Source organism: Theobroma cacao, chromosome 2, assembly GCF_000208745.1.
Source record: "Theobroma cacao cultivar B97-61/B2 chromosome 2, Criollo_cocoa_genome_V2, whole genome shotgun sequence".
NCBI classification, from domain to species: Eukaryota; Viridiplantae; Streptophyta; class Magnoliopsida; order Malvales; family Malvaceae; genus Theobroma; species Theobroma cacao.
Window position 1 is genome coordinate 4,224,288 of NC_030851.1, and position 26,421 is coordinate 4,250,708.

At 34.9% G+C, this 26,421-nt stretch overlaps 3 protein-coding genes across 3 annotated transcripts; 1 reads left to right on the plus strand and 2 right to left on the minus strand.

The window, feature by feature from the left end:
- LOC18607777 (protein RADIALIS-like 1) lies at nt 723-2,258 on the minus strand. The gene is made up of 2 exons (XM_018114695.1): nt 1,790-2,258; nt 723-1,032 (listed from the first exon to the last, which is right to left on the minus strand). The coding sequence occupies exons 1-2, from the start codon at nt 2,040-2,042 to the stop codon at nt 1,028-1,030; spliced, it is 258 nt and encodes an 85-aa protein (XP_017970184.1). The 5' UTR covers nt 2,043-2,258; the 3' UTR covers nt 723-1,027.
- Nucleotides 8,026-9,195, minus strand: LOC18607779 (glycine-rich RNA-binding protein GRP1A). Its single transcript, XM_007042126.2, has 2 exons — nt 8,924-9,195; nt 8,026-8,658 (listed from the first exon to the last, which is right to left on the minus strand). Exons 1-2 carry the CDS (start codon nt 9,035-9,037, stop codon nt 8,266-8,268), a joined length of 507 nt encoding a protein of 168 aa, XP_007042188.2. The 5' UTR covers nt 9,038-9,195; the 3' UTR covers nt 8,026-8,265.
- LOC18607780 (probable LRR receptor-like serine/threonine-protein kinase At2g16250) lies at nt 20,225-26,281 on the plus strand. The gene is made up of 4 exons (XM_007042127.2): nt 20,225-23,062; nt 23,494-23,622; nt 24,548-24,570; nt 25,056-26,281. The coding sequence occupies exons 1-4, from the start codon at nt 21,111-21,113 to the stop codon at nt 25,670-25,672; spliced, it is 2,721 nt and encodes a 906-aa protein (XP_007042189.2). The 5' UTR covers nt 20,225-21,110; the 3' UTR covers nt 25,673-26,281.

The following is a 26,421-nucleotide window of genomic DNA, read 5'->3' on the forward strand; positions in this document are numbered from 1 at the left end:
TGTGAGGCTCAGAGTTTTTCATCATGTTGTCGATTAAGCAATTGAGTTACGTACAGTTTGCTCGATTCCTACCATAGCTTACAAGATCCAAGGGTGTAACAAGCAGATGAAAGCAAGTTCATTTTTTGACAGCGTCCAGGAGCTAAATGAGCTTCTGTTTTCTTTATTACTTTAGTTGGTGCTGGTGGAAGAGAGATGAATTGAGCTTCTGTATTATACAATAGGCTTCGCTTTCGTGGTATATATATTTTACCCTAAAAAGATGTTAGTGAGGATTAAAGTATATGGGAGAAAAAGGGAAAAAAGCTGATGATAACATATGCAAGGCATAGGAGGTGGTGTTCCTATTGCCATGTGGCAACATGTAGTTCCAAAGATAAGCCAACTTTCTGGCTAATTAACTTCAAACTAATAACCTTGCCGCCTCTTCATATAGCTCTCCTACTTCTGCTGCATTTCTGCCCGTTTAACCTTATATATATATATATATATATATATATATATATATATATATATACACACACAGTATACTTCCATATTAATTTGTTCTTTAGCGATCCCATCTGATGATGTACATCTGTCAATCTCATAGTGTTCCTTTCGTACAGAATTCACTGTCAGATTACATCTAGTTCAATGCGAATTTTGTTATTTGTACTTTGATTCTTCAATTATTTCAATGCATTATTTATTGTACTGAGAATAAAAGCACTAGTACAGGCTAAACAAAATACGTACTATAGATTCCAACAAAAGAGATTCTTTCACAAAAAGAGCACAGGAGAGAGGAAGAAAGATGACAGATTATGTGCCACTTCCCGATACATTATTAATAGATGACATAGAATATATAAAGAGCGTAATAACTAAAACTTAGAGGAGGAGATGGAGTCACTAATCGCGATTCTGCTATAATTAGTACTATTACTACAATCACTATGGTGACATCTGATATACTAGCAGGCGGCGGCAATGGATCTTTATTGTAGGTGACGCAAGTCCATTCCTCAATTGGGCTCCATACTTTTCATCCTGCATATTAAAAGAGAAAATCAACAGAGTTAGCCATAAAAAATTAATGATGGGGAGATGCCGCTTGTTTGATTTACGTCGGAAGGAAGGAGAGATGTAGAGAGAAATATAAGCTCTGGTGGCTTAAAGCTCAGAGTTATGGGAGCCACGTGAAAAAGTACATCAGGAATAAGACTAATGAGCCGGGGAGGAGACGACAGATGACGAAAAAATCAGAAAGCTGCTATAATTTCCTAGGTCTCTAATTTACTTTCTTGGAGGGACTCCCATGATTGAAATTATGTAAAGGGGTCCTCACGAAAATATATGTGACGTACTCTCTGAAAACAACAGGTCTTGGTTTTTTTTACAAAGCATAAAAACTTAAGTAGGTTAGGCTTATGAAAGCAATAAAAAGTAGTAGCAAATAAGCAAACTAAGTCGCGGTTATGTGTTCTGTGGCAAGTGGGGGATGGAAACCGCCTTATTGTGCCTAAGAAAAGGAGTCAGAGAATCTATGTAAGGTTTGAGGGGCCAGACTCGAGGGACAGGCGTTTGCCCTTTTTCGAGATTTAGATACCTTTAATTTCGGCATCTCATGGTTATAAAAGTCAAAGAGATATTCTAATTGCCGTACTAGCTAACACCAATGGAAAAAGCTTGCTTGCTATCGTTTTGTTTTTGAGAAAACAAAGTATAACTTTGTCTAGGTGAAGGTCTTTTCTTTGCTAGTTAGTACTATTTTTTCACTACTTTTTCTCCTCATCACTCGCGTTACCTCGGCTATTTCCGGCAGAGGTCCTGTAGTTGGGGAAGGGCACTTGGCCTGACTCGATGTGCTTCACATCCTGCACGAGGAGCTCATAGTGCCTTTTCACTTCTTCAGCAGTTTTCCCTCCAACCGCCTTGGCAACATTGTACCAACGGTCAGGGGTGTCCTTATCATACACAGCCAAAGCCCTTTCGAAGTCTTTGTTTTGCTTGGCTGTCCATGAACCAGAACCACGGGAGGACATTGAGCTTGATGCCATTCTTCTTAGGCTAACGTAAAATAACTGTTCAAAATTAGGCAAGAAAACTAGGAGTACCAGTAGAATAAAGAATCACTATTCAGAATGGTTTTTTTTTTTTTTTGAAAAATGAGGAAATTGGAGAGCGTACAAGAAGCAAAGGATACTGAGGAGAGGATATAGGGTCAAACAAAGAAGACTGCTGTCAAGGGGATGGTATGAGCAAAGAGGTGGCAATGGCTGCTCTTTATAAGCGGAGGGGTGGGGGTGGGGGGTGGGGTGAGGTGGGGTATATGGCTAGTTGGCGTAGAAATCTTGCAAAAGCCCTGTAGAATTTTAATGATTTGTCTCCTTAGGAACCACAAAATGTAGTAGGACAAAGAGGAAGAAGGGAAATGTAAGAGAATCAGTATCTCCAAATAAAAATATATTAACAGAAATTAATTATAGTAGCATTTAATTAAGTCCTTTTCTTCGTTTATTATTCTGCACACCATATGAGGCAGAGAAAAAATTTCTTCATTCTGATTATAATCATGTGAACTGGATGATATATATATATATCTCAGAAAACCCACACAATTAACAAGTACTGCTTAAAAGAGTAGATCCCGGAAAGCTTTCCCTTGTTTTAGCTAATAGTAAAACTTGAGTTGATCGACTCACGTGGTTATGGACTATGAAGTTCCTGTAGTTCCTGGAGAACAAAGTAATTTCAGTTGATCATAGAGCCTTAGAAAATAAGCATTCCAATACGTGCTTGGGGTCAAGACAAAACAGAAATCCCAGGGAAAGTTTGTTTCTCCTTGTGTTATTAGGATTCTTTTTTTTGGAGATTTCAATTTGCCCTTTGCATGTTCTTATTCTACTCCTCCCTGCATGCGCTCAGGTGGGTCCATATGCTCGAACCATAGACCAAAAATCTTGTGTCCGTACTATAATTTCACGTGTTTCACCGCACTGCTAATGAGTATTATTCTTCGAAAAGAGTCCTACTGTTGGTTTTGTTTTGTGGTTCCCTACAGGTCATTCTTGAATTACTGCACTGTGTCCTGAACAACATTCCAAGCATTCTAGCTGGCTTGTCGATTTCATACGATCATAATCTTGTTGCTTTTCTTCTTCCTGGAAAGGTCAACATATCTTACCTACTATTTTTACAATTGGGGTTGTTCTTTGTTGAATGTTTGGTTTTCTGGTAAAAGGGTGTCTAGACGTCTTGTTCTTTGACTGGGATCTGTTTACTCAACACACAAGAATGTTTAGAAACTTTGTAATGTTGCAAGATCCTCTGTATGGTAGAATTCATTGCTCCTGGACTCCGTTATCAGTGTTTCTTGTTGAATAGAAAATTGAAAACCCTCGTCGCCCGGCATATAACAGTTAGCTCTAGCAGTCTTTATTCATGCCAATCACAAAGGCATCAACATAAAAGAGGGAAAAAAGCATGTTGCTCATGATCAATGAGTTTGTTATAAGGCAATGTGTAAATAATGCAAGTCGAGCAAAGTAATCTTGTTATTATATGATCTATGGAAACCACTGTTTAAGCCCTGCAAATGAAGCAAAGAAAATGTGACAAACCGAATAATAGTACAACATGGTAAATTATTTGATGCTATCCCTTTCAAATATAGTCCCTAAAATGTGCAAAGCACATCCAAAAGCTGGTATCAGATAAAAATAAACTGAATACTGCTATATATGAGAAAAAATCTCCATGGTTTATAGAGTTAGTCCACTTGTTCTTTGCTTTTAGTGCTTTGTAGTCTGGTAAATATTGTTATGATTTTTTCGTTCATGGCTGAATTTGGTTATCCCTTGTGGAAATGGAACTTTGATTTGAACTCTTGCTTCTTTGGGGTGAACAGATGAGTATGAGCTTGGCTGGTCCATATCGGTTCCACCCTGGTGCCTCCAATGATGAAGATCCATAATCAAACCTGAACTGACTTCAGGTTAGTCAGGCGCAACCCAATTGCAATTATTTGACAGAATCTTTTATTGGCCCTGTTAGAAGGAGCCCCCATGTGAGCTTTTTAAGTCTTCCCTATATCTCTTCTTTTCTATTTTCCTTTTTCACTTTTCTTGCTTATAAGGTTTTCCGATTAGGCGATTACCCCTAAAAATATCAACGAAGGATCTGGTTAAAGCAGATCATACAAAGATCAATCCCAGGACCTGTTTTAATTGACCATTTCTCTGACCCTTCGACATATACAAGTGCCTAATATGATTTAACTGAAGAAAGCGACATCTATTGAAGATACATGTAGGCTTCAGCAGAAAATCAAGATTGGAATCCCAATGATTGCTGCAAGTTATCCTCTCAATGTGACGAAAAGGTTTATTTTTCTCCATCTCCAACTCATCTCTTCTTTGGATAAATGCAGATTGCAGCTGAGGTCTGCATACGCAAAATCTGTGCATGTTCTCTTGTCAACTTGAGCGATATTTACACATTGTGGCATTTGTAATCAGATTCTCTCCTCACAAAAAGCAGGGCAGATAAGTATCACATAAATGGAAGATTAAGATTGTCACAGTAATTCCATTTCAAGCATATAAAGAACGTAATCTCTTCATTCTAGAAGTATCTGACAATCAGAAAATGACACAATTTCTCGGAAGAGACTAAATATCTGCTTGGAATAATAAGTCAAATCTACGAAGGCATCAGAATTCAGAGGACGGTGGTGTGATAACATGATTTAGGCTGCAAGTTGATTTAGAGTAGCCCCAACCTATATGGGCCTACGCTCACTAAAATCCAGCAAGTAGACCTCGGTAAAGTCTTATTCACATCGTTTAGAGTCCACAGAGCCGACTCCCAAATTTAAGATTTAGAATGACAGGAATGGGAAACTTTCTGCATTCGGGAAAGCGTGATGTATGATTCCTTCAAATCTTCGTGACGTAGGATGCTGCGATAGAATGAGGCTGCTATAGTTTCAGAGCCGGTAGACTATACTTGTGTTGGATTAAACAATGAGAAAACGTTGTGCAGGGGCAAAAATAATATCTAAAAATCTCAATTTTCTGAGAAAATAAAGCAGTGTTTATCAAGAATTTTTCAGTGTGAAACACATCATTCTCTGCTCGTTTCTTGCCATCCTGCTGATTTATTCCATTGAAAAGTGTTTCTTGAGCAGATTAATTTTAACCCTTACTTGTTATAATAGGGGCATAATTTGTTAAAAAATGAAGCAGGTTTACCAACTACCAGCACTCACACAATCCATGGCCTCTAGTGTCAACTTGCAGGAGTCATATTCTTGGATACTGACCACATGCTAATGGGGCTCGCTGTGATGATTGGTTGAAAATTACCCATGCAACTTTCTAGGAATCGGTACGAAAAAAAGTGATGCTGTTGAGATACACCTCCTTGCCGATATTTGGAATCCTTATCATTCAGTCTATCCAATTGAAAGTAATATCTGTGGATTCCTTTCTCTCTCAGGACTTGTTCTTTTGACAAGTGGTCCTTCCTTGGAAATTGGAGGAGTTGGTTTTGCAATGATAAGGGTTTAAACTTCGTAAATCTATTGGTTTTTAGTAAGTTCTAAGGGAGGGGGGGGGTGGTTGATGGTCTCTTAGATTTTTCCTTTTAAGCGCACTTTTTAAGTTAAAGACCACAGAACCAGGAATCTGCAACTTTATTCTGACGGAAAAGAGCCCACTACCTAGACATACCACGCCGGCCAGTAGATTTACATCAGCCGCAAAAGAATAAAGATGATTTTCTTTCCCCCGTGGAATCTTTGAACACAGAAATTTTGGAACGATGGAATGTAAAATTGGTTTGAATTAGTTAATTTCTTGGAATATGAAGAGTGAAAGTTCTTCCAGAAAAAGAAAAGCCATAGCCCTATAGCTATAGGGGTATAGGAGAGAATATGCAGAGGGAAAATGCCTATTTATCGTGTGAATATGATTAATGCAACCCTTCCTATTAAGGATCACAAGGGCCGTTGTCTGTGTTCCATGAAGGGTGAAGCAATAGAGAGTAACACTCAAAGTTGATAATACATCTGTGGCTTGTATAAGCTGGGAAAGATGTGATGTATTCGCAGGACACGAGCCCATGCAAAAAGATATATGGATAATTAATGACTCCATTGTCTTGTTTTACAACCAATCGCATGACGATGTCCATTCCCAAATGCACCAATGAATTTCTGTCAAGTTGGTCTTAAAAGATTTTGTGTGCGCTGAATTGGAGCTTCATTGCAGTTTGAGACAGGTAAAACTATTTCCCCCCACCCTTTCTTTTCTTTTTCTTTTTCTTTTTTTCATAATTATTATGATTTTTCTTTTCCTTTTGGAATTTAAATAAAAATAAATTGTACATGCTGTTACGCCGTACGCTGATGGCCAATTCAATTGTTGGAATATTCAGTGAGACCAAACCAAGATATTGTGGGGCAGAGATTCGCAAGTTCTTATGCTGATCTTGTGCTGTCGTTCTCGCTAAAGTGCAGCGTAAAAGTCAATGTCGGTTTCGTGTCTGCTTGGTGATTTTGCAATCAACAATACCACGGAGAAGCTAATGCAATATTTCGTTCTTTGAACTTGACAATTTCTTTACGAACATTATCTTTTTTGTGTCCTGCTTCCTTGTTATTCCACAGGAAAATCATGCTTTTAGAGACCAAATCCAGCGTGCAGATAACAAAAATATTCTCACCATCTCAAGGTGTACCCTGCGGTCAGCTTACTGATGTACCTTTGACAAGGGAGTGAAGCCAAACCAACTTCATTGCTAGAGTGTGATGTTGCCCCTGCAATGTGACAGAAAGTAGATTTATCACCACAAAAGAATTTGATTCTTGAGAGACTAATTCAATTTATAACAATCTTTGGGCTTTGGCCATTAATCAGTAGTAATATCAGTTTCTTCAAACAAAAGAGTAAGACCTGCTTGTTAAAGGCTACATTCCATAAAAACTGATGTAAGAAACTCTGATGTTACCTAAAGGTCACCAACGTTATACTGGTGTAGGTTCTGTATATGAAGTTGAAATGATGTCAAGGTTTGAGGCTTGATTCAGCATAAGAAAATCTCGTCTATGGGCTATGGCTTCCGACCAGAGTGCAATGCAATTGTTTTTAATTGGCTGAGAAAGTCAATAGCTCCCAGTTTTATACCATATGTCAGCTTGCTCCATTTCCTTTCGATAAAAATTTACAGCTGGTGTTTCGACAGCAGGTCCAGACTCGAAACCCAGAGCTTCTATGCAAATCTGTAACCAGAAGAGTAGAGGGAGACTCTGAGAACAGAGGAAATTCATTAATTTTTCACTATTCAACCCTCTCCAGGAGTGGACATAGGAAGTCGGGAACTCAACCAAAGACGGGAAATGGCCACATAATAATAATAATAATAATCCATTTCTCTTGGCAACTCTTGATCCGTGACACAGTTTGGGCCTTACCATTATGCACTCCTGAGACTTGGGACGGGCTTGTAAAAGCTATACATGCTTACCAGGACTCCAATGGGTCAAGAGACTCAATTGGTCCCATCCATTCACAGGAGTAGAAACACCAAAAATTACCACAAAGATCAAGCATAGATGCATGTCATTGAAGGAATGTAGGGCGTGGCCCATCATCAGCAGGAAAATCCATGCAAGACAAGATTCAAAGCTTTATTAATCCGATAATTCACTCTATCTTACTAAAGATATAAGCTTTGTTGTCAGATAGCCTTTTAGTTTCTCATTATATTATATTGAATATTATCTGCTGCTAAGAAATTAAACCCTAAATCTAATAGATAATTGGATATGGAATTATCGTGATTATCATGTTTAGGAAGTTATCTAATACCAAATGCACAACGGTAACCCAATGGATAGCAAAATAAGCCATTTAAGAATTGGTGTCAACTCTCAAAGGTTGTTCTATCTTTTGATATTTTATGTTAATCAGTGTGGATCATGGAGTTGCTTGCTTGGCAGCGATTAAAATTTAATAATAAAAATAAATAAAGAATCAGCTCGAATTTGAAAAGAAGATCTGTACTTCATTCCATTTTTCAAGTTTAAAGATTTTACACCTAACAATACCGATAACATAAGCATAAGAACCATTCGGTCAAAAAAGAGAGAACCCAACACCCAAACAGTAACAGAGAACCATAGAAGAACCGTAGCAACATCATCAAACCAAACACTAACTAAACAACCGATAAACCCAACCACAACACATACGGCCCAAGCCCACTCATACGCTAATTCTAAGACCTCCAGTTGCCCTCAGAGGCGCCGCCACCTCTAGGGTAGCGAGATCCACCATCACCATATCCACCCTCACGGCGTCCACCTCCGTATCCACCACCGCCATATCCTCCACTATTGCCATATCCACCCTCACGGCGACCACCTCCGTAACCTCCCTCACGGCGACCTCCATATCCACCGCCGCCGCCACCGCGACTGTAACCGCCGTTTCCACCATAACCGCCACCGCCACCACCGCTTCGGCGAGATTGAGCTTCATTGACGGTGATATTCCTTCCGTCCAGATTCTGACCGTTCATTCCTTCAATAGCATCCCTCATAGCTTTCTCGTCACGGAAAGTAACGAACCCGAAGCCTCTGGATCTTCCAGTCTCACGATCGTTAATGATCTGAATAAAACATAATTAAATTAACAACAAATATATAAAAAAGGTAAAAGAATATAGATATATTAGAATCGATCGATCTTCGGCCCAGGGGGATGAAGACAGAACGTACCGGCGAGAGATATAAAAGAGAGAATAGTAACAAGAGAGTATCAAGTAACAAGTAGTAACACAAAACAACAGATCAAGGATCACAGATCATAGACAGAGAGGCCCGGATCGGGTCGGATCGAGTCAGATCTGGAGTCCGATCTCTGCACAAACGGACCTTCGATTCGACGATCTCGCCGTACTGGCTGAAGGCTTGTTCGAGAGCCCTATCGTCGGTGGCCCAGGCGAGCCCTCCGACGAAGCACCGGAACTCAATATCTGCGGAGGCCATGTAGGAAACACTACAATCCCCTAGGGTAAAAGAGGGTAGCAGCACAAATAGGGGATGATATTTTGGAAGGAGCTGAGAATGGAAACGGCGAGAGGCTAAAGCATGCTTTTATAGAGAGGATGCGAGGTTCCAATTAGGTTAGTTGCAGCTGGGTACAGTAAATGCGCTTAACTATGATTAAAGTTCTGACAACACTGAATGTTTTGGCTTGTTTGGTTGCTAGCATTGGTCTATCCTTTGATTTAACTATTAGCATAGCGCGTTTTAAATATACTAATTAATTTCTTTTCTTAAAACCAATTATATTATGCAAAAAATATTAAACCTAATTTTTAAAATTTTTTATTTTTACTATTCCATGAATGTTGTAGGTGAAAAGAGTTTAATATAATCTTTATTATTTATAAATATTTAATCAAAAAAATTGAAATATTAGATGGAAATTATAGTTCAGGGCTGAAAAGAATATTCGGAATAAAGTTTTATCCGTGACCAGAAACCAACTAAACCAGGGTTAGTTAGCAACGCGGTGACCAGTTAAAGACTGAGATGGTGTCAGGTAGGGTCCACAGTCACGTGCTGTCGAGTAGTTGACGCCCATAAAAGTCTTGATATTTACTTGCCCCTACCAAAAATATCTCAAAAACCTCTGTCGCTTTTCAAATTTTTTTTTTAAATTGTTTTCTTGAATAATACTTAATATCTCAAAAATTTCTACAAAAAAAATCTCACACGCTCTCCGTACTTGTCACCGAAGCAAATGGCCGGGTCAATTTGGGAATTGGGATGAAGACCAAAACTACCGAATATTGCTGTCGTATTGTTTTTCTCACACTCTGTTTTTTCTTTCTTTCATTAAATACATGCAATTATGGTGGGATTTTCCAAAGTTTGGGTTCTCAAATATGAATAGTAACATTCCGTCATATGACAAAAAAAGAAAGTATTTATATATAAGATTTATATTTGATGTTTTGATAATGTATAATTTTTATACATTATCATATCACAAAAATGTACCACTTCATTAATAAAGTTAAAAAAAAATAAAATTAAATATTAAATATTAAATTTATAATAATTAATTAAATAAAAAATAAAATATTTTTATTTTTTATTCTCTCTCAACCGTTCTTTTTTTTATTCTCTTATTTTCTATTTCTCTCTAATTCCATCATCTTCTTTTTTTCTTCTCCTTCCATAAAAATTAAGTTTTACAAAATTCTGTAACTTTAAGAGTAATTTTTAAATTCTTTTCTTATTTTTTAAAAATTGAGAAAATAAGATTCAAATAAATAAATAAATCTTATTAGTATAATTTTATTTAGTCAACAATTTTGCTTATAAATAATACATTAAGTCCAAAATTGTTCTTTTTCCACATACATTAGGTTTTTTTCCCTTATAATGCACTCATAAAACTTCAAATCTCTATCAAAACCAAAATTCTTTTAAGGTGTTACTTTTCCATTTTACTAAAACCCAAAATGCTAGTAAATTTAAACATGAGATGTTAAACTAAATTATATTTGTTTTTGGTATTTAAACCAAAGTTATTGTTCATATGATATGTTATATAAACATTTTAATTTTTAACTAAACCCAAGTTTTCAATATTTTAAATGAAAGTTAGTCATATTTGACGAGATATTACTAACCATTTTACAAGAGTTTCAAAATTAATTATATGAATTTCCCTTTGTAACACCTTGAGAAAGAAAGGTGTGATATGGCTTATAGGAAAAGAATAATTTTTTGTGTTAATTAAAAGCAAAATTGTTAACTTAATAAAATTTTGCTTAAAAAATTTATATATTTAAATTTTGTTTTTTCATTTTTTAAGATATGTTTTCTCAATCTCTTTAACAAATAATAAAAAAATAATATAAAAAAAAGAAAAAAAATCTAATAATTGCTATTAAAGTTTTAAAATTTTGCAAAACTTAATTTTAATGGAATAAGTGGAGAAGAAAATGATGGACTTGAAAAGATAATGGAAGAAGAGGAAAAGAAGATGGAGCGAGATCAAAGCTGAGAACAAGCAAAATAATATCTAAAAGAGCTAGAAATGTGAAAATATTTTTTTAATTAGTTATTATAAACTTTTTAATATTTATATGGCGTTTGATATTTTATAATGCAATATGATTATAAATAATGTGATTGTAAGTAATATGATTGCAAAGAAAATAATATTACAGTATTTGATATACAAGTAAAATAATTATTAAAATGCAGTAAAAATAACATTACAATGTTTGGTTTACAAATACTTTGCTAATAATGTAATGTTAATTTTCAAAATTACCCTTATTTATTAAAATGTAAGTTTAATATACATGTATTTTTTATTGTTAATTTTTATATAATATAATATCTTAAATTTTATTTTTAATGTCATATATTTTATTTTCATTTCTTATGATAATCTTATAAATTTTTTTTATTTCTTTAATATATTTTTTATATTATATATTTTGTTTTAATTTATTTTACCTATATTATATAAATTTTAATTTCTTATATTTTATTTTATTTTAATTTTTTATTCTTATATTATATATTTTATTTTAATCATAACATTACAAAATGTTTTTAACAAGGTAACAAAGTTGAAGGATAAAAATGTCTTTAAGAACATTGTAAAGTGTAATGTAATGTGATTGTATTGGTTTTGGATTACAATCACATTACATCCACTTACTGTAATGTGATTAAATTGCAACCTTACATTGCAGTGGTTTGTTACAAAATAAATACTATAATGTAATTTAATTAGGCACGTTGCAATGAATGTACTTCCACTTCCCTTATATCAAAAGTTACTTAAATTTTAGTTTTTAAAGATTTTTTACCTCATTAATGAGGTGCCATATTTTGGTGAACTTATAGTGTATCAATGCATCAAATATTAACCCTTATCTATATATATATATATATATATGTATATATAAGGTATCAAAATTTAATGACTTGATAGTATATAGAAACTATACACCGTCAATATATCTAATATTAATCCTTAATATATATGCTTTTTTATTTAGAAATTTATCAATAGGCTGTCAAATGAAGGCCCTTTAGGGCTTTCTTTCATCCATAATAATATAGTAATAGATAGACTCCAACCCAGCCCAGCTGCTCTTGTCTTTGGATTGGGTCTAGTTTGGAAAAAGCCTTTTACATGTCAAAATAGCTTAAAAGCCTTGTCATGCTATTTATCCTGGGTCAGGCTCATGGCCCGATCACTTTATTTTTTTTATCAAATCGGGCCTACTGGCATGCAGCTGGGCTAGGATCCCTTCAGCTAGGTTTTGGATAATCAAATATTTTCAACTTTGACTTCATGCCTGTTTGGTTTTTTTTTTTTTCAATTTATTTGCATTTTAAAAGTAAAAGCGACAGTAAAATGGATTTTGAATTTTTTTAAAAAAGAATTCCAAGAAAAACTCCAAAGAGGAGTTTCATTTTATTTTCTTTTAAAAATATGTTAGTTGTTTAACANAAAAATATTTTTTTTGTTTCAAAAATATTTTCATCTGTTAAAAATAATCTCAACATTACCTTCTCAAAAAAGCCTATTTGTCAATCGATCTTTCTCTTCGCTCACTCTCTTTACAAATTACCTTTTTCTAACATTAATTACGATCTCTCTCTTCTATCTTTTTTTACAAAGATTACAAAAAAAAAATCGAACACAATTATAGTTTTGAATAATCAATTAAAGTGAGAAGAATTGATGGAAAAAATAGTTGATTTTAAGTTATTTATGAATTAGGTGTTACTTATAAATTATTTGTAAAATTTTTTAATGATTAATTATAAAATATAAACTTTATGTTATATAAAAATACTTTTTATATTTTCAAAATTTTATTTTAAATAAATAAAAAATAAAATTAATATTTTTTTAACAAAAAAATTTGTAATTAATAGAAAGTTATTTATTAAACACCTTTTATGGTAATTTTAACTAAAATTAAAGTTTATATAAGTTGATTGGTAAACATCTTATCTATAAAAAAAACTTATAAAAATAAAATTACTAAACGATTTTAACTTAATTTTAAAAATTATTATTTTTTATAAAAACTTCAAAATAATTTTTGAATTTAAAAAAACCCAAACCAAACAAGTTTTGAATGCATCGCCCAACAAAAAGAAATTGTATATTACTGTATTTTGATTTTTGACTAATTATGATATTAAACAAATATTTTGACTGGTCAATCTCAGTCGGTTGACAAAAACCAAAATTGCAACGTTTCTTGTAGCCTTGATCATGAAATCCGACTAAAAAAAAACTTTATTATGTAATTTAGATGGCTTTGCAAGGAATCCCATGGCAATATTTTTCTGTATCATCTGATAATTAAAAATATAAAAACTTTTGACTTATTAAATTTATATTCATTGTTTTTTTTTTTTTAATTTTCCATAGTCATATTGATTATGTTCTATATATTATGCACGCGTTATGTATAGAAACTGTTCTTCAATTTCATTATATACTTTTATTATGGATATTTTCTGAAATGAAAAAAAAAATCCTTTTTTTTATAAGATTATAGTTAATCAACATCAAGTATGCATTTCTGATCTAAAACCCAATTATCTTTCGCTATCATTCATATTCTTTTTTGTATGCACATTTTAAAAACTATAAAACTTGTTAAGCATTTCATTGACTGGATCAAAAAAAGGGTATACTTCAAATTACAAACTCTTTTTTTATTTGGTTGAGATTAAGATCTGTGTTGGAAAGTCTACAGTGATTTATTTAGTTTTAATCCCTCAAAATCAATATTCAATCAATCTAGAATCTCATTATTTCTGTTTTGTTTTCCTTGACTGCTTCTATGATCTCATCAATCAATTTGAGGATTAATTAATGCAAATCTTCAATCTAATCTTCTGAATGCCATGTGCATTAAGCATTCTATGTTGAAATCGTAATGCTTTTTGTTCTTAATCTTTTGTCAATATATGAAGCTGTGAAAGGGACTAAACAACCAAGAAAACGACCCAAACCGGGGTGGTTCTATCCCATCCAGTTCCGAACTTGAAAATCAACATGATGATGACGAAGTTCACCAAACCAATTGTTGGGAACCAATTACCATCGTTATTTGGTCATCACTACTTGATAGATTTCCATCTCCCCACCTGTATACTTTGCACTACAAATTTTGTTTGTTCGAAGGTAGCGTAGCCCTTTATAATTCAATGCCACTTTGATTATTCCAAACACTTTTTTCTCTTTCTTTGATTTGCTTATGCTTGTGGGATGGGGGGGAGATTATTGTTGTTGCTTCAAGTGAAGAGAAAGGTTAGCCTTCCTTCTAGCTGACAAGATATACCCAATTAATCATCCTATTGGTATGATTGTTTCCAACTTTCGATGGGTATGGCGAAATTGTACTCAAAGAGTGTGGTGTGGGCTAGAATAAGTAAAAAGATTGTACACTTGTACCATAAAAATGACAAGTTCTCTTATTTTGCTAATCACTTTCACTTCTTTGTTCCTTTGCTTTGTATCCCGCTATTCATGTTTAGAGCATTGAATAGCACTCTACACTAATGCGCTTACTAGTTTACTTATCAGCGTAACAGGTTCGAGCTACAGCTGGCAAATAAAATGATTTCGATAGCTTTCCTGTCCAATAAGGTTGCATTTTCATGGGGTCATTAATTTTATGGGCCAGCACCCCGTAAGAAAACTATCCTTTAGTATCTGAATTAAACATACCTGCTTTGCATTTATTGTTCTCTCAGTTTGAATCTTTTTCCCATTCCCCCTCTCCCTGTTGTGGTAAACTGTGATCTTAATAACTAATGGGCTATCATTCCTTCCTTCTACAAAAGGAAAAAGAAGTGTTAATGTGCATGTTTAAGTGTTGATGTTAGACTTAAATTCGACTAGTGCAAGGTGGTGAGAATCTTTGATTGAATTTGTGAAGCATAAGTTCATCTTCTGTATGCCTTCAATATTCAGGAAAGAAAACCAGTTACAGAGAACAGACTAACAGTGAGAAAAGGAACACGAAGAATTTACTAGCCCTCAGGGACATGAACCCAAAAATAGGGAAAAGATAAATTATACAATACAAACCTGGAAAGTCTATCATGCTTTAGGTGTGCTGTATGCATGTACATTGCGTGCCAAGCACTGATAATTGTTAAATAGAATCAGTCCAGCACTGAATTTCTTATTGTTTAATTTATAAGTAATAATATAAAACTTTGGTACTTGCAACAACTGTACTTACTGACTCCCTGAGACATGTATATGCATTGGACAGCGGCAGAGACACTCAAAGGTCTAAGCCACCAGCACTGACTCAAATCAGTTTATTTCTTTTCTTTTTCGCTTTCGGGAAGCTAGTTCAAATATTAATTTCAGCATGTGCATTAGTGGGGTTAGAGTATTTCCAATTGAAAAATGATTAAGAATCAGACTGTACAGTCTGGATTCCTGAACTTAAGACAAATAGTTGAGTTTTTAATTCTATACTTAACATATATCATAATCATCAAAATGCTCGAGTCCACGCCTGGAAGTGACATTAACCTGTAAATGGTATTGTTTTAAGATTATGTTGAAGTTTAGAGAGTATATATTCAAAGGTGCGAATCATGTAATGATCAGCAGCCACTTGGGGTCCATGGGAATAGGATTATGAAGGCTGCTGTTCATGTCTCACTTTCGTTTTTGTGTTCTATTTTGTCCTTAATATATACAATTAACGTTTGAAACCTGATTAATCTTTCCCAATTCGAATGCTTCGTGCTGGATCAACCTCTCGGTATTGTAATGCATATTCCTAACAGAAACATAGTTCTTGGGAAACCGAAGTGAAAGGCACAGGGACAAGACAACAGTACAGTTCCCTTTTCCCTTCTGTGATCTGAAAGAAAGATTTATTTATCTTGGATGATACAATAAGACAACTTCTTAGCCTTGAATTCCCTTGCGAGGAACGGGCAAATCTTGAGAAGGAGAAAAAAGAGGAAAGAAAAAAGCAAAGGACAGGAAAGGGATGGAACAACAGCTAGTTAGATTTGTTCTCTTTTTTGACATGATTAGATTTACGGGAAGCAATTCTTTTGGCCAACGGGTGAGTAATTGAAAAGGTATGTAATGTAACTATATATATAGATTTCACTACCAAATAAATAAGAGAAAAACCTTGGGACGACATATTAATTTCTTCCAGTATGAAAAATAAAAAAAAAAATCTTTGAGAGATGGAAGGTTTTGTGGATGACAAAACGGCTCCCCACCGATATTTTGAGCTATCCAATAAGGAAAGACAAATCAAGTTGTACACCTACAAGGCGAACAACCCAAAGTGGTGGTTCATCGTTGACCACACTTTAATTTGTCTTTCTAATTTGTTAAATATTGACTAAAGCTAGAGCAACGTAGAAGCGTCCCTATGTTGGACAAGAAAAGGAAGAAGGAATCAGTCAACGTCGACCATGGCCTTGGAATCGTGTCATGTCATGTCACGCCAAATTCTAATGATTACTACTAGTTAATTTCATAAGAAAACTTTAAGCCAATTCACTTTTCTTTCTTTCTTTCATAGAAGCAAGCAAAATGATTATTTATCGCTAATTAAAACATTTTACTCATCCCCACCAAAAAATGATATAATCTTACCAACAATTGAATACCGTTAGGTCGACTTTTAGTATATGATGATCATGATGGTTTAAGTATTACTTCAACGTGCAAAATTCAGACATTTTGAGTTTTGATCATTGAAAAATGAACCTTTTTCTTTCCAATTTTGCGTCGTGAGAGGCAGACGGTACGTGCATTTTGGAACAGTAATTTCCACTTATTTTGTTTGCCTTCATTCATACTTGTTGGCCTGTCAGAAATGGGAACATGATACCAACTTGCCTAGGATTTTGATTTTTGAACATTACCAGTGTTGGACTCTCCGTCCTCTTTAGACTTTTATCTAAATTTATGCAAAGTCCGTACTTGCAAGCATTTTAAAATTTCTCTTCTTGTTATTTTTTTATTTCTGAGGTATTGAATGTGAGAATCTCTCTCGCCCACTTGTCTTTCTCTAAAGTTGCATGGCGTGAATCGTGTTTAAATTGAATTTACTTTAATATTATTTTATCATAAAATTATTTTTTTTAAAAAAAAATTAATTCAATAAGACATATTGTGTTTGAGAATCTTCATCTTGTTTTTTCCACAGCTCTCGCAATGAGATTTTCGTTCTTTTTCTGTCTTCTACTATTACTTTTTGGGTGTCTGTGAGTATCCTATGAATCACCATCAAGCGAAGGGTCGGTCATATCCAATATTTGCATACTCAATTTGTCAAAAGTTTTACCAAATCAATAATAATGTTCCTATTGTTTTATATGAAAAAACGTTGTTAACTTTTTTCTTAAATCATTATCGATACATTTCAAACGAGTTGCGAGAAACTCACTACTATTAGTTTACATTTCGATTCTAAGTGTCAACAAATCAACAAATAATTTTGAATTTTCAATATTTTATGTACCATTAATAAGTGATGGATCGTTGAAGGGTTCCAGGTTTATATGGTTAAGACTTAAGAGTTAGTAAAACACAATATATAATACAATTTAAGGTACTTGATTTTCAAATATTGTTTGAAAAGCATGAGATTTGATCTCTTTTATTTATTAGAGAAGGAAAAAGATAAAAAGTAGTCGTTAGATTATATATGTTTTTTGCAGTCGATGCGTCGCTGGCAAAGCCTGAGACCTAACAAGGCATCCTAGCTGCTTTAATTTTTTGTCGATATATTGACCATAATTCATTCAATAGATTTGCCCCACAATAATAATGTAATATACAGCTGCTTGGATTTTAAGAGGCTTTTGACCCTTACCCTGCTGCCAAACTGAAGCATTCAAGGTGAAACTTTGTGGGAAGGATCTTTTCAAAAGGTAGTATAAATAGAGAAAAAAAAACCTGAATTACTTTTCAAATTTAAATTTATTTATAAGTACATGTGTCTATTTATGAATATATTTTTATTAGTTTTTAATAATAAAAGAAAATCTTTTCTCGAAACTTTAAACTAGTGGTGTTCCTGAACAGAACAAGATTTTGGTAGGATTATTTTAATGAAAGGTTTGCGGCTTCCAGGAAACGAGAACTAAATGCATTTCCATGGGAAGAATGGCTGGTAGAAAACTTGACGCATAACATTCACAGGGTTTAAATGACTGAAGGTGATTTTTGAGAATGATGGTCGGAGACTTGGAATTCAATTTTTGTTGTAAGTTTGTTGGCCTACTTTGTTATGTCTCTCTCTTAGACCCTCGTCACAGAGAAGGGAAGCATTTCAGTCCATATCTGGAAAAAATGAAAAACCATGGAAATACGTGTCCAAAAGCATGGTCTTCAGGATCTAGAAACTGAAATTGCAAGCAATGGGAAAATGCCTTGAGAGTAACTTCTCCTAATGTTAATTTTCCCCTGGTGATTGATCATAACCTGTTATAGTTTAGTCAAAGGAGGTGTGTTCTGTATGCCCTTGTGTCCTTTTCATTTGTGTGTTAATTATTGAATGGAAAAAGTGGTATTATACTACGACTAGTTTTCATTTGTGTGAATGAGATTTTGGGCTTTGATGGAAAGAGGAAAGTAACCTCAAATCTTTTCAGAGGAAGCCAAGCTCCATCTAGGTAGATGGCTATCAGTATTAATGCATTGCGTGCAAAGCATGCTGCTATAGCCCAACAATGGTGCCACTCTTGCCCTAGCTACTAGGAAACAAAATTTCATACTAACAAGTTGCTATATATAAATATATATATATATATAAAGCATTACCCTGAGTTTCCCATTTTCTTTTTTTTTTTAAATAAAGATTAGGTTCCATTGAAGAACTGGGTATGGAGGTGTAAAGTGCATTGATCATAACTGAGTTTCAGAAGATGACAGTTTGTGAACTCATTTGTATATTAATGGCCTTAAAATCTTGGTAACAAAAATTTTCCTTTTGACCCATTGTTCAATTAAAGATGTGTTCAACTACAGAAGATACATGACAGTGTTGATTTTTAAAAGCAAGCTCATACTCTAGCCACACTCGTAAAGAGTTTGTGGTCCTTTTATGCTCTTTGGGCCTGAACATGTGAGAGAGCAAAAAGAAATTAATTATAGAGAGAAAGAGAAGAGTGAGGAATAGAGACAGGGCATATATGTAGGTAAAATTGATCTTATTTTCTTAAATTAATATACGTGGAAGGAAAACAAAAATAAGGTAAGGAGAAAAAAGGATGTCTATTGGAACAAAAAATTGGTAAGTACAGCTCAAACTATAATTATATGATATAATCTGACTATAAGAGAGATATTTAATTCTTGATTGAAATTGATTAAGAATCACATATGCAAACTATATTTTATCATATGGTAAAGGTGTAATTGAGAAATTAATTATAGAATTCACTTGTTATTATTTTAAATTGTACATACATAATTCAACAACTTTTGTATAAAAATGACAAATTGAGTGATCTCAATAAGATTCAGATCGGTCAACGGCCTCCCTCCCTCATTTTCACCTTTCTTTAAATATAGTAGATTGAGTGATCCCAAGAAAACTATTGCACTTCAATCACTTATCTTCAATATAAAATATTCAAATTGAGATCTAACATTGGATAATCAAACATTGTTTGAAATTTAGAGATATAATCAAAGAACAACAGACAGGGTTTGAATATGCATAAGCCCATCATTATGCCATTATCATCAAATTTGATTCAAAGAGAGTGGGGATTTGGGATATGCTTTTAGTTTTATTATAAATAAAACTCCTCAACAACCCAAACAAAAAGGTTGAAAGTTGAACAGAGAAAATACACCTGTAAATGGCCAAGGGTTGGACTGAAGGGAAAGCAAGTACATCAGAATTACCTACTCCCGTCAATTAACCCAATGGAGTCCCACATGATCAGAACAGGGACTTAAAAAAAAAGCAAAGTAATATCTGTTGCTTAAAAGCACAGATCTTTCCAGCCCCCTAAAGAACTGTAGGTTTGAGTCTCTCTCTTTTTTGCTGGTAAGTAGTAACTGGTGCTGTAACTTTCTTTAAGCCGTTGAGTGACATAAATTCACCACAAAATCCAATTTCTTTTTTCCTACCCCAACCCAACAAGAACAAACAAAAGAAGAAAAAACCAAGACAAAACGGGAAACATGAGAAAGTTTGAAGACTATTACAGAACATGAAGATATTAACTTAAAGAGATAGAAAGTAATAGAATTAGTGCAGTATTTTTCTTTTTGGAAGCTTAGCTGGCTTGGGCGGGATTACCGGAGGTCAAACTAAAAACTGAACCATCGCCGGACGTGGCTCTTTTATCAGACCAAAATTACGGAGCCACTGGTTCAGACTTCACCCCAATGGTTCAAGCCTGTTATTAAGCCTTTTTTTTATTTCTTAGTTTTTTCCTTTTCCTTTTTTGTCTCTCTGAAAGTTCAACTCTTTTCATTTTTTTTTTCATAAGTTGATTTGTCAGAGCTTAAAAATTGAGCCTTTTGTTTATTTGTGTCTCTTCAGAACAAGAGAAGGAAAGGGAAAGAGTGTACAAGTCCACCATTTAAGTTTTTGACCAGCCACTCTCCTCCTTTTCTCTCTCCCTTTCTAGAATTATTATTGTTTAATTAATTAACATTAGTTTTACTATTACTTTTTCAAATTTTATTTTTTTCTCTCTTCTTCTCTTTTTGTCAACTGAAGAAACTGAAGGATTTGGAGAGAGAGAGAGAGAAGCAAAGAAGAAGAGAAGTTGATACAGATTGGTTACCAACAGGTTTGAAGAAATAAAAAATAGAGCGTTGGTCTATCAAGGTAAGAGCTTTTTTGGGTTTTTCCTTTTGGTGTTGAGGCTTCAAAAGAGAAAGAAAGTTTCCATTTTTTTTTCTAAAGGGGGTGTCTTTTATTTTTGTCAAATTTCCATTACATGTAAAGATACATGTATTCTGCTTGGACAGAAAGAAAGAAAAAAAGAAATATGAGAATATTTAGATGATTGGGGTCAGTGTCCATGAGCCATGGTGGATCAGCGTAGCATAGGAGGAGCTTTCTTGTATCTCTTGTTGTTGCTGTTATTTGAGTCTACATTTGAGCAACAAGTCCAGCAGCAGCAGCAACTGAGTTCAGGCATTGAGTTAACAGCTTTATTTGAACTCAGATCCTCTTTGGGGCTTAGAAGCAAAGATTGGCCTAGAAAAGTTGACCCCTGTTCAAGTTGGAATGGTATAAGATGTGAAAATGGCAGTGTTATTTGGATTAACATTTCTGGGTTTAGAAGAACAAGGCTTGGTAAACAAGACCCACAGTTCGCTGTTGATTCTCTTGCAAATTTTACGCGTTTGGTTTCCTTTAATGCCTCTAGATTCTTGCTTCCTGGTTCTATCCCTGATTGGTTCGGCCAAAGGCTGTTGACACTGCAAGTCTTGGATCTCAGGTCTTGTTCTGTAACAGGTGTTATACCTTCGAGTCTTGGCAATTTGACTAATTTAACTAGTCTATATTTGTCAGATAATAGGCTCACTGGGCAAATTCCTTCCACTCTGGGTCAATTGTTAAGCCTTTCAGTTCTTCATCTTTCGAAGAATTTGCTTACTGGATCTATCCCGTCATCATTCGGTTCGCTAATGAATCTGACAAGTCTTGACATTTCTTCGAATAACTTAACGGGGTTAATTCCTCCAGCCATTGGGGCCCTTTCGAAGCTACAAAGTTTGAATCTTTCGAATAATAGTTTAACGTCTGCAATACCTGCACAGCTTGGGGACCTTGATAGCTTAATTGACCTTGATCTCAGCAGCAATGATTTGTCAGGTTCGGTGCCACAAGATCTTAGAGGGCTAAGGAATTTGCAGAGAATTGACTTTGGGAAGAATGGTCTCAGTGGGTCTCTGCCGGTCAATTTTTTCCCTTCTCCAAGTCAGTTGCAGGTTATAGTTCTGAGAAATAATAGTTTCGTTGGTGACCTTCCTGAAGTATTATGGTCAATACCTAGGTTGAAGCTGCTCGATATCTCTCGCAATAATTTCACTGGGACGCTGCCTAATTCTGCTTTGAATGATAATGCTACTGCTGCAGAACTTGACATTTCCCAAAACAAGTTTTATGGAGGTCTCACAACTGTACTCAGAAGGTTTAGTTCAACTGATTTGTCTGGAAACTATTTTGAAGGTAGGGTTCCAGACTACATGCATGACAATGCATCTCTTAGTAGTAACTGCCTCCAAATTGTACCAAACCAAAGGACTCTGGCGGAGTGTGTATCATTTTATGCTGAGAAGGGCCTGAGTTTTGATAATTTTGGGCGCCCAAATTCCACAGAACGTCCTGTACCTGAAAGTGGGAAGAGCAACAGAAGGCTAATTATATTGGCTGCAGTTTTGGGAGGAGCTGGGCTTATTGTGCTATTAATATTGTTGCTATTGCTGGTCCTATGTTTCCGTAGACGGAGTACAACAAATCATAGAGGGATTGGTGTGGAACCAGTTCCTGCTGGAGAAACACCTTCACCAGGAGTAGCAATTAACTTGTCAAGTCTAGGTGATTTATTTACATATCAGCAACTTCTTCAAGCCACTGGTGATTTTAGTGATGCAAACCTCATTAAGCATGGTCATTCTGGTGATCTCTTTAGGGGTATCTTAGAAGGTGGTTCTCCTGTTGTCATCAAAAGGATTGATTTGCAGTCAATAAAGAAGGAAGCATACCTTTTGGAATTGGATTTCTTCAGTAAAGTTTCACATACACGAGTAGTTCCCCTATTGGGACACTGCTTAGAGAAAGAGAATGAAAAATTCTTGGTTTATAAATATATGCCAAATGGAGACTTGTCAAGTTCCTTGTACAGGAAAAATAGTTTGGAAGATGATAGTTTACAGTCATTAGATTGGATAACAAGATTGAAAATTGCTATAGGAGCAGCAGAAGGCCTATCTTATTTGCATCATGAATGCATGCCACCCCTTGTCCATAGGTATTTTTGCAGCTTTCTTCCTCTTATGCTTAAATTTCTTTCAGTTTGCATAATTCTTTTTTCTCATGCATGTGATAAACTGGAATGTAGAGAAACTCACAGGAAAAACTTCAGAGTTCAGCAATAAGGAAGAAACCCTAGTTAATTGGCAAATTTTCATATGATGAGGATTTTGTTACAATAATCAGTTTTCTTTTTCCCTTTTCTTTTGGTAGCCAACACTAACGTATGTTCCTTTTGTTTGTATGCTACTGTGTTGATAATCTGCTTGCATAACTATTGGTTAATTACTTTATTCTATAAAGCCAATGCTTTGGCAGCCTCAAGTGTATCTTCATTTCATTGGCTGGGCAATCAATAATTTATTGACTAGTTTTTATGAGGACTAAAAACCTTGTACAAGCACTGACATGCTCTCTTTTGTTGTGAAGAGATGTTCAAGCTAGCAGTATACTTCTTGATGATAAATTTGAAGTGCGACTAGGGAGCCTGAGTGAGGTCTGCGCTCAAGAAGGCGATGGTCATCAAAATCGAATTACAAGGTTACTGCGGTTCCCACAGTGAGTATTCTGTAGCATTGTCTCTGTTTGGATGTATTCAGATTGTGACTATATATAGATGAACATTTAAGCTTGCTTAAGATGTTAGTTGAGCATGTTCTTGCATATGGCTTTTGTTTTATCACTTAGTAAGTGGCCCAATACATTTGATTTAGTAATGTTTTGTTGGCATCCCAGGGGATGGTGGTTCAACATGCTTATATTTTGCAGTAATTAAGTTTCCAGCTGCCCTTTTTATTTCAAATTTGTATTGATTGTTTCCATAAGTTTCCTTAAGTTAATTTTGGATAACAATAGATTTTTGCATTATCTCTTTCATTTACTCACTTCCTATTCACTTCCTTTTGCTGTCATGAGTTTAAGATATATGAAAAGTCCTTACCTTTGGCTTTGTAACAAAATCAATCTTCTTTTTAGCATCAAGCTGAGGATTTAATGTCTATAGTTTTTAGATGGAAAATCTAATTGAAGAGTGTGGTACTTCTATTTTGTTCTATGCTTTAGCTACGAATAACATACTGGTAGAACATTGTACCATGCACCTTTGGAAAATCAGCTCACTCTTAGTTCTTAACTTCTTTTTAATTTGCTTATTCTAGTCCTGGGCATATTCTTCCAGGACATGAACATGTTTCCTTGACTTGAAGGGATGTGCTCCAGATCAGGTTTTAATGTGTGATGCAGTAGAGAACTGGCAATTACCTGTTAAATAAAATGTTATATTTTGCTATGGGGTCTGCAGTACTGGCATAGCTTTTAGATGTTTAAAATCCTGGAGCAATATCAGGCATGGTTCTTATGTGTTCGCATTCATGTTAATCACCAAATAGCATATCATATTTCTGCCTTTCTGTATTCTTTTTTATAATTTTATTGCTGTTTTACTTGTAAAGGTTGTCATATAGTTCATTCTTGTTGTGTGCAGGTCATCTGAACAAGGTTCTTCAGGTATGTGTACATTTTATTTGTAAATATTTGAAACTTATTTTAGATCTCAATCATTATCTCCTGGCTGATCCCTTGTTGATTTGGTAGCATAGTTTGCACTTTAGGTCCAACATGTTTGTTGCATCTCTTACATGGTTGCAATGTCTTCTGCCATTTGACTAGTTAGCAACCATTTGTGTTCAAGCTTCACATTGTGATAGCATTGAACCCGAAAAATCAACTTTTCTTTCCTTTTGTTCCCCTTTAGGAGAGTGGCAGCTTATTGCCGATATACATACTTATTTAGACTTACCAAATGAATAAATAATTACTCATCCTAGGACAGAAAAAATGTTGCCAGAGAAGTCTTCTTAAATTTCCTGACCTTACATCATCAGAGGGATTTGCAAACAAGAGGAATGCTATAAAGCATAGAATTGCCATTAAATTGTGGTCAAATTCGAAAGTTGTTTCTGAGATTTCATTTTTATTTGTAAAATGGTCAGGTTCATCTACAGCATTGTGTGCCTATGATGTTTACTGCTTTGGGAAAGTATTACTTGGGCTGGTAACAGGTAAGCTGGACATTAGTGCATCCAGTGATACCCAGATGAAGGAATGGTTAGAACGGACACTACCATATATCAGTATATATGATAAGGAACTTGTGACAAAAATTTTGGATCCATCTCTTCTTGTGGATGAGGATCTGTTAGAGGAAGTCTGGGCCATGGCCATTGTTGCCAGGTCTTGTCTCAATCCAAAACCTTCTAGGCGGCCCCTAATGAGATATATTCTCAAAGCTTTGGAAAATCCTTTGAGGGTGGTAAGGGAGGATAATTCAAGCTCAGCAAGGCTCAGAACAACCTCCTCAAGAGGATCTTGGAATGCTGCTCTTTTTGGTAGCTGGCGTCAAAGCTCTTCTGATGTAGCAGTTATTCCAGCAGCCTCCACTACCAAAGCAGAAGGGGGAAGCAGTTTCAAACAGTCAGGAACGACAGGTTCACAGGGCAGTGCTCAGAATGGCGGGGGTGACCATTCATCCTCACGTAGACGGCATTCTAAAGAGATATTCCCAGAACCATCTGAAGCACAAGATATAGAAAGACAGGATCGGGACTAGCAGAGAGGTTAATTTGTTCTCAATTCTTTCTTAATAAGACAGCAGGCTTCCCATTTGAGTGCCTGCTGGTTGGCAACCTGATGAAGCTCTTCTTAGATTTGGAGTAAATGGGGTTTCAAGCTTGATATTTGCGTTGAATTGGCTGGCCTTTAGATGCACATATCTTCTTTAGAAGGTCATTGACAACTAAGTTTTGTGAAGTCAGTCTCATGAACAGTGGTTCTAGTTCGTGGTTGGATCAGGATGGACAAAGGTTGGGAAGAGAAAGGGGTGCCATTGACCATCATGGTTCATATTTGTTTGACAGCTTGTTTTCGGTTTAACGCAAGCTACAATTTTATTGTAATTGATCTTTGTTTGTGGTCCTTTTGTGCAATGTAAATTGTAATTGTCGAGGATTCCTTCATTCAGATGAGATTTTCAGCTGTTCAGAAAGACAGACATGAAAATCAATAGAGAAAAGAAATTATACTGAATTTTTTTTTGATGTTGCTGTTATTACGGATATATATTAACTGGAAAAGAGTGACACTGTTTGCTACAGGCAGCCTATTGTTACTAACTGAAGGCCATGACTGGCCACAAAATAAAGAAGGTTCCATTATTTCCTGGAGTTTGTATTTGGGGTTTCTAGTGTCTGGTCTCTTTCACAGAATATAGTATTTGTTCTCTTCCTTTTGCATTTGGTCATATCAAAATCAGATGGGTGAAAAAAGTACAGTATGAATCAATTGTTGAATACGTATCAA

Coding starts and splice junctions, on each gene's coding strand:
- LOC18607779 (XM_007042126.2), bottom strand. CDS start 9,037: ATGGCCTCCGCAGATATTGAGTTCCGGTGCTTCGTCGGAGGGCTCGCC. Junction 8,659..8,923: donor GCGAGATCGTCGAATCGAAG/GTCCGTTTGTGC, acceptor TGTTTTATTCAG/ATCATTAACGATCGTGAGAC.
- LOC18607780 (XM_007042127.2), top strand. CDS start 21,111: ATGGTGGATCAGCGTAGCATAGGAGGAGCTTTCTTGTATCTCTTGTTG. Junction 23,063..23,493: donor ATGCCACCCCTTGTCCATAG/GTATTTTTGCAG, acceptor TTTGTTGTGAAG/AGATGTTCAAGCTAGCAGTA. Junction 23,623..24,547: donor AGGTTACTGCGGTTCCCACA/GTGAGTATTCTG, acceptor TGTTGTGTGCAG/GTCATCTGAACAAGGTTCTT.
- LOC18607777 (XM_018114695.1), bottom strand. CDS start 2,042: ATGGCATCAAGCTCAATGTCCTCCCGTGGTTCTGGTTCATGGACAGCC.